Source organism: Gorilla gorilla, chromosome 10 (genome assembly GCF_029281585.2).
Source record: "Gorilla gorilla gorilla isolate KB3781 chromosome 10, NHGRI_mGorGor1-v2.1_pri, whole genome shotgun sequence".
NCBI classification, from domain to species: Eukaryota; Metazoa; Chordata; class Mammalia; order Primates; family Hominidae; genus Gorilla; species Gorilla gorilla.
In genome coordinates, this window is record NC_073234.2 from 49,906,974 (window position 1) to 49,917,640 (window position 10,667).

Sequence of the window (10,667 nt, forward strand, 5' to 3'; positions counted from 1 at the left end):
AATCCTCAAAACAGTTCTAAATTGAGGCTAAGATCTCACAAAAGCTAAGTGAGATAAGAACTCTAATCAAGTCTGTGTTCCTTACTAACATTAGTAAGTCAGTATGCTAAGATTGCCAAAAGCAAAGAACCTCACCATTTAGTCAGATGGACTAATCATGGATTAATGCCCACAGTAAGAATAGCTTAAGATCCACATTATTACCTTCTTAAATCCTTGGCGCTCCAGAACCCTGCACCCCAAACTGCCCTTTACTGACCAGACCTCCAATAGTTCTTCATCTCCTTATTCACTTCCATCTTCCTCTTCATCCAGCAGAGCCTCAGAATGCTGGCCCTTTGGGGAGTCCATCACCAAATCTGACCCACGGGTCCCCAACTCTCCAATGCCCTCAAATACTTTCTTACTGAATGACAACACCCTATAGCCACACACACAAAAAAATTCCACAAGGACTCATGCAGCTGTTCCAGACTTCCTCTTCTCAGTGGCCATGAGCTCCTGAATACCCATGAGCTTCCCATTCTAACCCTTCAGCAGCCTGCTAGGGGCCTAAAATTCCAAAATGGCTCTGGCTTCTCAGTGATTCTTTTGCTGAACCCCACTTGGAGTCACTCCTATTCAGTACAGGTTACTAGGTAGTACACTGTGATAGACAGATTAATAGTCCTCTAAAGAGATGCACATCCTAATCCCTAGAGTTTGTGAATATGTTCCCTTATAATGGCAAAGAGGAATTAAGGTTGGAGACGGAGGTAAGGTTGATAATCAGCTGATCTTACAATAAGGAGATCATCCTAAATTATGAAAACCATTATGCAGTCTCAGTGTAATAACAAGGATCCTTAACGTGAAAGAGAGAGACAGAAGACTAGAGTCAGTGAAAAATGTGATGACAAAAGCAGGTTCTGAGAGATGCTATGTTTCTGGCTTTGGAGATGGAGGAAGGGAACTATGAGCCAAGGAATGCAGGCAGTCTCTAGAAGATGGAAAAGGCGAGGAAACAGATCCTCTCCCAGAACCTCCAGAAAGAAACAGTCCCACCAACACTTTGATTTTAGTTCAGTGAGACCTGTATCAGATTTCTGAACTATAGAACTGTAGGACAAATTTGTGTTTTTTAAGCCATCAAATATGTGGTAATTTGTTATGGCAGAAATTGAAAACCAATACATATATTATGACTTCCTGACTACCAAGACCAGGACCAGTAAACTTGTTACTACCTATGGGAAACAACCAACCTCTCCATTATCTAAGATCTGTTGCTGTTACCTGGCAGCAGATTTAGAATAGACACAATTGCTTTTCTGTGTCCTGATTACTACCATGACCCTGTCTACCCTGCCAAGGCAAACCATGAGCTAAGACGATTATCTACAGATTTTGAAGGAAGTAAATTTGCAGTCTGAATTGTCCCCAATTCTCTGCTCAAGTCTCTGCTTGACAAGTCTGCCCACAACTCTCCTACTGAAGCTCCCTAGCAGATCTGGGAAAACCAGCTAAAAAGAATGCCCACAGGTTCCCCAATTCTCTCATATGGAAAGCATACCTAGTATGTGTGAGGAGAGGGTGGAGGGGTATGTGCAATGTAGTGAGAGGAGAAACTGCTATCTACAGTTGATACTTTTGTTCAATAATATGAGCAAATATTTACTGACTGCTTACCATAAACTGGCTATGACCCTCAGAAAAGCTGACCCACTCCCTGTAGAGCAAATATTTACTGAGCTCCAACATGTGCCACAGTCACTGGGCACTAGAATCCAGGTCTCCTTCAGAACTCTTGTCTTAGAGCTTTTTCAGGTCCATCATAAGACATGGGGTGTAACTCTACTCCTATCAGCCATGTTTCTCAATTATCACCCACTTACCAGGGTTTATTATTGTGAAGATTTCTGCAAAATTTTCCATTCTGAGCAGGCCTGATCCACATAAAAGCCTTGGTAATTGCCCAAACTCACTTGCTTCCCCATCCACCATTTTCACCCTCCCTGAACTTTCCTTCAGTCCCCAGCACCACTTGGCTCAAATGCTGAGAGTTCCAATCTCACCAGTTTTCTCTTTCAACACTTCCTTCTGCTTGTTCTGAAAGTGCTTATCAGGAGAACTGTGAAGATACCAGGTGTCCCCAGTTCCAATCCAAAGTAGGGGCTTTCCTTAAAGCTTTCTGACTTCCTTCCTCTGTTACTACCTCCTATGAAAAGCTCATTGACTCTTAAAATTTCAATAACCAGCTGGGCGTGGTGGTCATGCCTATAATCCCAGCACTTCAGGAAGCCGAGGGGTGAGGATCGCTTGAGACCAGGGATTCAAGACCAGCCCGGGCAACATAGTGAGACTCTGTCTCTATAAAAATTAAAATAAAAAAAAATAGCTGGACATAGTGGTTCATGTCTGTAGTTCCAGCTACTAGGGAGGCTCAAGTGGAAGGATCACTTGAGCCCAGGAGGTCGACGCTGCAGTGAGCTGAGATCACACCACTGCACTCCAGCCTGGGCAACAGAGTGAGACCCTGTCTCAAAAATAAATAAAAATTCCATAGACACCTTCAGAGATCTCATCAAAATGACGACTAATGTAGGTCTTCATTAACTCATCCTGAATTATACCAATGGCCTCCTAGCTGGCCTCCCTCATTGCAGTCTCTTCCCATTCTGTCTTCCCAAACACTTAGTAAGTGCTTATTCAGAGCCAGGTACTGTTATAGGCAACAAAGACACAGCCACAGTAATGCACAGTGATTAAGGGCACATCCTTTGCAGAGACGCAGCCCTGGGTCTGGCAGGGCCACAAGTAACCCTGGCACTTAGAATTACTTAACCTCTCTATGCCTGGCAGAGTAGCTCATGCCTGTAATCCCAGCACTTTGGGAGGCCGAGGCAGGTGGATCACCTAAAGTCAGGAGTTTGAGACCAGCCTGGCCAACATGGTGAAACCCCATCTCTACTAAAAATACAAAAAAATTAGCTAGGGGTGGTGGCAGGCGCCTGTAATCCCAGCTACTCGGGATGCTGAGGCAGGAGAATCACTTGAACCTGGGAGGTGGAGGTTGCAGTGAGCCGAGATCACGCCATTGCACTCCAGCCTGGGCAACAAGAGTGAAACTCCATCTCAAAAAATAAAAAAATAAAAACAAAAATAAAAGAATTACTTAACCTCTTTATTATCTTTGTTTTCTCATTTGGAAAACAATAATAAAGTTCCATAATTCTCAGGGTTACAGAAAGCATTAAGTGAGATAATGCATGAAAAACACTTAGCATAGTGCCTGGCACATGGCAAGCATTCAATAAAAGTTAACAGTAACAGCAAATGGAGCTGTCAGGTGAGCAGCAGAGAGGAATATGTATATTCCATAAGTCAGGGTTCGCGGAAGATAGCACTTGGTAGGTGTTGTGAGCAGGGGAGAGTGAGTGACGAATATAATAGAATGATATGGAGCCAGACCTTGAAGGTTAAAATGGAATATTCTTGGCGGAGAGGAGGGGAAAGATTTTCCAGCTTCAACGCCTGGGCAAAGGCACAACATAGAGGGAAGAGATGTTGTGTAATGAAGTAATGGCCATCTGTCACTCTGTGCCAATCCTGACTAGACCTTGAGCTCCTTAAGGGGAGGCATCTGGCTTTGGATACGGGAGAGCTGCTCATTCACTTATGCAATTGAGCACCAATTTTATACCAGGCACTGTGCTAGATGAGAAGATTTTCTGCTTGTCCCCTGCCCTCAAGAAGCTTCTAACTGAGATGATAATAAACAAGAAACCAAAAGAAGAATATTTCAGGTAAGTCATATGTTATAAGAAAATAAAACAGGACCATCTTAAAGAGAGTGACTGGGATGAAGGTTCAGAGAAAGCCACTCTGAGGAAGTGACATTCTAGTTGAATCATGAGAAGGCCTGGGTAAAACAGCATCCTGGGCAGAGGGAATGACAGGCACAAGACCCACCTGAGGTATGCAAGACTCACTGTATTGAAGAAACAGAAAGCCAGAGGAGGTGCAAGAAAGAGAGTGGAGGAGAGGCAGTCCTGGGAGGGTGGACAAGAGCCTGATTGTATTCAGGCTTGGTAGGCCATGATAAAGAGTTGGGATTTTATTCTAAAATGCACCAGGAAGCCACTGAAGGGTTTCAAGATAAGACGTGACATGATCTGATTTGTGTTTTTAAAAGCTCCCTGTGGCTGCCATGTGGAGAGTAGTCTTACAAAAGGGCAAGAAAGAAAGCAGAGGGAACTGTTAGAAGGCTAGGACAGTAGCTCACATCTTCCAAAACAGCACAGCCTTATGATATTTAGAGGTGATGTCTGGAACCTCTCTGTTTACATCAAGTTACACAATCTGCTCACTTTACAAGGCCCATCTCCACACAGCCTAGTTAGCACATAGAAGGTTTAATTGGTCATTGCCAATCAGTTGACTGTCTCTCCCCCAAGTCATCCCCATTTCCCTTCCTCCTTCTACCCTCATTCTCTTTTCCTCCCTATCTCTCAAATTTCCATTTGCCTATTACCTGACTCCAGTCTTCATGAGGTCCTACTGTTCCCATTGTATTCCTTTTCTTCTCCTCACCCTACCACCCAAGAAAGTTTCACAAACTAGATATAAAGGAGATATTTTCTATCCTACTCCAGAAGTACTCAAGAATTACTAATTTCACAGAACACTAACAGAAACCTAAGGGTCATGATGCCCTCAATAATACAACCTGTAAACATTCTGCATGTTAAGGACACTGTATCCTCACATCCAATCCAACCTATTCTCCCCACTGCAGCCAAAGAAATCTTTCAGTAGGAAAATCTGGGCCGGGCACGGTGGCTCACGTCTGTAATCCCAGCATTTTGGGAGGCCGAGGCGGCCAGATCACGAGGTCAGGAGATCGAGACCATCCTAGCTAACACGGTGAAACCCCGACTCTACTAAAAATACAAAAAATTAGTCGGGCGTGGTGGCAGGCGCCTGTAGTCCCAGCTACTCCGGAGACCGAGGCAGGAGAATGGCGTGAACCTGGGAGGCGGAGCTTGCAGTGAGTGGAGATTGCACCACTGCACTCCAGCCTGGGCGACAGAGCAAGACTCCATCTCAAAAAAAAAAAAAAAAAGAAAATCTGTTCATGATCTCATTTGCTCTCTCATGCCCTCTCTCTCTCTCCCGGTTAGGAGAGACCCCCTCTCTCCCCTTTCCCCTCTACTTAAACCCCTTCAGTGGCTTCCTCTTGTTCCTCAGATAAATGTCAACTTCCTCAGCATGGGCTCCAAATGGCCCTGTGTGTTATAACCCCAGAACACATCTCATATACCATTCCCCTCATTGCTCCTTGTTGCTGCACCACACTGGCCTTATTTCAGGTCTCTAACCAGGTGTGTCCCCCTCTGCCACAGGTCTTTTGTGTAGCTGTTCTCTTTGCCTCTCAGGCCCTGTGATCCCCCTCTTCCCTCAGTTAACGTTTATTCATCCTTTAGCTCTTTGCCCAGATTTTCTTCCTTAGCAAAATCTTCTCTGAGACCATGGCTGGAACCACTGTTATACACGCTTATGGCACTGCCTATCTTTCTTCAAAGCATTTATCACAGTTTATAATATTTATTTGTGTGATATTTGATTAAAAATAGTACTTCTCCCCTCCCCCACTAGATGATACGCTCCAGGAGGGCAAGAACATTGCCTATTTTTTCTTACCATTGTATCCCAAACAGAGATTGAATACATTTCATAGGCTTTAAGGGGGTTAGATATGCATTTTCCAAAATCTTAGATATTGTTCTTTTCAGACAGAGCAAGGAAAGAAGGATGTATCTTCTATTAATAGTAGCAAACTATTAACCAGGAAGAAGAGGAGAGAGTCAGTGTCTGATATTCATTTTGTTGCAAACTCAGGATATTTTCCCTGCCTCCTCTGGGAAACCATCCCTGAGGTCAACATGGCACTTGTTTCCAAGACGTGTCATCCTTCCTGAGATGGCCCATTACCCTCTTCAGAGCCCTGTACTTCAGACTTGCCTCCTCTTCCAGCCCTCTTTCCAAGGCAGAAACCACACCATCTGATTGCACAGGAAACCGGGAGTGAGAATTCAATGGGCTGCCACTCATTCACTGAGTGTCACACAATAAACATTACTCCACAAAGCCCTTTCACAAACAGCACTTCGTCTGATCCTCAAAACAACCCTGTGAAGCAAGCAAAGCAGACATAACTATTCCCATTTTAATAGGTGGGGAAACTGAGGTTCAAAGAGGCAAGTGACTTACTCAAGGTCACAAAGTTTGTGTGAGGCAGAGGTAGGATTTCAAACTACAGACTCTAACACTTAGTCCAATGCTTTTCCTTACATTAGCCGCCCCAACAGTTCTAATACCAGTTACTTAACCTTGGTTTTTTAATTCCCTTAAATAAGCACCTGTTCCTGACCCCTCCACACATCCTCAGCCCAGTTTGCAGTCCCTACCCAGAAGTTTTCAGGTGTCTGTTCAATGGGGCAGAGGGAGTCACAAACCGGGTCACCCTATCAGGGATTGGTCCCAGTCTCCAGAGTCTTTTCTGGCTTTTCCTCTGAACCACTGAGGAACCAGAAAGAGAAGACGTGCCCCACCAGAGCAAGGTCCCTGCTACCCTTTCTGCCCACGTTCTGGCAGGACAACGCGAGGCCAGACGCCGGCCCCTTCCAACAGAAAGACGCGAGGAGAACAAGAGGTCGCCGCCCGCCGGCTGTCAGGGCTCCTGGGCGGGCAGCGCAAGGGATGCGGCAGAGATGGGCCAGATCCCAGGTTCGGCCCAAGGTCACTCTCTCGCAGCCCTGGCCTGGTCCCCAACCGCCCGGAGCGCCCCCTGGTGTCCCGGGCCGGCCTCCCCTCGCCCTCAGGGAGCGGCCTGGGAAGCCTGGGCTCGGGGGCAGAAGGAAGGAGGGTGGGCAGAGGATGAGGAGGCTGCGCCCCGGGGAGGAGCGGGAGGCGCGGGAGGCGGGGCCCTACCTGATAGCTGAGGACGCCGTCCGGCTCGTTACTCCCGGCGGCCGGCATGGCGGAGCCGAACTAGGTCTCCCCCACGGGCTCCAAGCCAAGCATCAGCAGCCCGCGCCCTCTGGTCGGGTCTGAGCAGATCACTCGAACGGCGACCCCTACCCCGGAGCCAACGGTCAACCATCAACCGCCGCCGCCTCCATAGCCACCGGCCCGCGAGGCATCCGCCGCAACCAATCAGCGAGAGGCCTGCGCAGCCAATCAGGGCGCGGAGCACGGGAGGACGCTGTCCGGCGGTACCCTGGGCTACCGCGGGGAGGGGGAGGAGCCGGGGAGCCAACCGCTCCAGGGCCCGGTTGCCTTGGAAACCGCCTCCCTCCCTTCAGGGGCCTCTGGGCGTGAAGGTCCTTCCAACTGCTTGCTAGAAAATCTCTGCTTCTATTTGCAGCTGCACCTGACCCTTGAAAACTGGGAAAGTGTCGGTTTTGCCTATTCTGATTTCATTCCTTGGGAGATGATGTTTAAATTCCGGGGAAACATCCTTCGCGATTGCAGGAGGAGGTAATTGCGGATGAGGGGAGAGGGCCTTCTAAAATTAATTGTTTTTCCTTGAGCTAATGGCCAGATTAAAGAGCATTAAATTGAAGAAGGCAGGTAGTGTCAGGCCCCCTCACAGTCTCACTATGACTTAGGTCTTCTTCTTGAGTCTCAAGTCAGAAGCAAAACACACGGACAGGGTTGAGCTAAGGATGACTGTTGAAGCAATTCCACAAAAAGGCTTCCAACTTTTCCAGGAAATGATCTAAGGCAAATTATTATTTAACAACAGAACTACTGACCTAACACAAGGTTAGAATATCATGAATAATGCATTCAATTTGATTTGGATTTATAAGAAAAGAGAGGCTGGCTAAAATCGAAGCAACTCACTCTCCTCAAGAAAAAGAAAGGTACCTTTCGGGGTTTTTTTTTTTTTTTTTTTCTTTTTTGGAGACGAAGTTTCACTCTCGTTGCCCAGGCTGGAGTGCAATGGCGTGTTCTTGGATCACTGCAACCTCCACCTATCCAGTGCAAGCGATTCTCCTGCCTCAGCCTCCTGAGTAGCTGGGATTACAGGTCCCCACCACCACGCCCGGCTGATTTTTTTGTATTTGTAGTAGAGACGGGGTTTCACCATGTTGGCCAGGCTGGTCTGGAACTCCTGACCTCAGGTGATCTGCCCGCCTCAGCCTCCCAAGGTGCTGGGATTACAGGCGTGAGCCATGGCACCCGGCCATGGGGACTTTTGTTTTATATGCACTATCATACCAGACTTCAGGTAGGTCCAAACTGGGGTCGGGAAGAATTGTTGCAAATAATTCTCAGCCCCTAAAGAAGCTGCAGTTGGGGAATGTAGTCTGATACATGTTAAAAGTTTCCACCCCTGCTTACCATCATTTGTGTTGGTCCTGAAATTGGAAACAAGGTTGGGCTTCAGTATCCCTGAAGCAGAATTGTATTTCTGATGTCCTGTATAAGCCTCCTGTCTAGTCTCTGCATTTTAGTGTTCATTGCCACACACTCCATCAATCTCTTTACTAATCCTGTCATCTTGAATCTGGAATTCACATCCTACCCTCATCCCCATTTTTGTCCATCAAAATCTTAACCATCCTTCAAAGTTAATCTCAAAAGCCACCCTCTTCCAAGAAGCCTTTCTTTATTCTACTGTCCCTGATACCCCTAACAGATGTCATCTCACCCTCCCCAGAATTCTCAAAGCACTTCATACCTTTCTTATAGCAGTTGCCATGCTGTGGTTATTTAAGTACTTTATATGTTGACTTTAGCTTACTAAAATATTATAAGTTCTTTGAAAGCAATGATTATTTTTCTTATGCCCTTCTGTATACTCAACAGAGCCTCAACCAATCCCAGGCACATAGAAAGTACTTAGTAAATATGAATGCTTTTAATTCAATCTAATAAAAAATGTATTGAACACCTACTAATGAACAGGCCCAAGTAACACTGTAGAGGCAGAGAAATCCAAAATATATATCTCCAAGGGAGCTTAACAGGCTTATCAGGGAAACAGGATATATGTTAATGAGTAATATTATATAAACCATGAAGATTGCAAAAATTCAGAAGAGAAAATGATCTTCAGGAAGGTTTCACAGAGGACATGGATTTGAGCTAAGTCTGAAAACATGGGTAAGATTTAGCTGACCCAAGGTAAGAAGAGCAAGCATCTCAAGTCTTAGGCAAAGACTTAAGAATAATAATGCACATGGCCCATTCAGGGTAGCCACAATTTGGGCCAAAGCAGAAAGTTATTGAGAAGAGCAGTGGGAGGTAATAGTTGTGATAGAGAAAGGCTGTGGGCTGGGCATGGTGGCTCACACCTGTAATCCCAGCACTTTGGGAGGCCAAGACAGATGGATCCCTTGAACCCAACAGTTCAAGACCAACCTGGGCCAACATGTAGAAACTCCATCTCTATTTTTAAAATTCAAAAAAATTAGCCAGGCATGGTGGCATGCACCTGCAGTCCCAGCCCCTCAGGAAGCTGAAGTGGGAGGATCACCTGAGCCCAGGAGAGGCTTCAGTATACCACTCCACTCCAGCCGAGGTGACAGAGTGAGACCCTGTCTCAAAAAAATAAAAAATAAAAAATAAAAAAAATAAAAGGCCGTGATCAAATTGTGGAGATCTGGCTAATTCATTCAGACTTTATTTTTCTTACATGATAAAAAGCAGGACGCTGAAGGCTTTGGGAAAAACTTCCACACACCAGAACCTGGGTTTAGTGGTATAAATGCATTGTGTCATTTAATAGTCATAATGTCTCTACTCTTTTTCTATTTCACAGGTAAAAAACTGAGGCTCAATGAAGTTAAGCAACTTACTCAAGGTCAGGCAGTCATGAAGCTGGGATTCCATCATTCATCTATTAATTCAAAACACTTTTGCTGAGAACCTATGTATCGTGCCCTATGTTAGGTGTTGGGAAAACAGCAATTAAGACAGTGTCCTTGGCCTCATAAGCCTTACAATCAAGTGGGAGAAAGTAAACAAGTCATCAAACAAGATAATCGCTAGTTATAATCACTACTGTTAAGTAAATAAAGGGTTATGTGATCAAGAGTAACTGGCATGGGATAGGGAGAGCTTCTCTGAGGAGGTGGGGAAAGATTCATCTGAGGAGATGAGTCAAGAACAAGCTCTCTGATTCTAGAGTTCTTGACCACTATGTTGTATTGGCCTATAAAAATTGTACCATCTCCAAAAATCTGCCCTTAAGGGAGAATGGATTAGAGGGGGAAACCTGAGGCAGGGCGTCAGAAAGACTGACTCTAGCAACGTGGTAATTCAGGAGCCAAGGATGGTGGCCAAAGGAAAGATGTGCCCACATCCCCCACTCCCCTGGAAGGCAAGTCCCAGCCATGGCAGAAGTGGAGTAGGTAGGGTAGGGAAAGGAATTGAGAAGTAGTGGTGATTCCTGGGAGGTCTGGTGGATCTGACTTCTCTCCAGTACAAATGTGGAAAAAGTCAGAGCCTCTGGCCCTTGACTCCAGGGTCAAGAGCCCCATCTTCTGGCCTATTGTGCAAATTACAAAAGGAAGTAGGCCACAGAGGCAGCAGCTAAGGCTGCTGCTATCTGGGGCACTGCAGAAGACAGGCTCTATCCTCCCAGGGATGATTTGGTCTCTCCTTCCCAGAAA

General features: G+C 46.0%; 1 protein-coding gene and 1 long non-coding RNA gene across 4 annotated transcripts in view; one reads left to right on the top strand and one right to left on the bottom strand.

Annotated features, from left to right (window-relative positions):
- Positions 1–7,215, bottom strand: part of SLC4A8 (solute carrier family 4 member 8) — a 90,606-nt gene extending 83,391 nt beyond the window's left edge. Inside the window, exon 1 of one of the 2 annotated variants that reach the window (XM_019039069.4) lies at positions 6,973–7,215. In XM_019039069.4, the coding sequence (XP_018894614.2) occupies positions 6,973–7,020 (48 nt within the window). In that variant the 5' untranslated portion in view covers positions 7,021–7,215. The remainder of the gene's footprint in view (positions 1–6,972) is intronic. The other variant, XM_055357186.2, reaches the window with a different exon arrangement.
- On the top strand, positions 7,167–10,094 carry LOC129525713 (uncharacterized). 2 transcript variants are annotated; one of them, XR_008670143.1, is made up of 3 exons: positions 7,167–7,256; positions 7,409–7,521; positions 9,815–10,094. It is a non-coding gene; the product is annotated as an uncharacterized lncRNA (long non-coding RNA). The 2 variants fall into 2 exon arrangements; XR_008670142.1 differs by lacking the exon at positions 7,167–7,256 and having other exon boundaries at positions 7,318–7,521.
- The last annotated feature ends 573 nt before the right edge of the window (positions 10,095–10,667 follow it).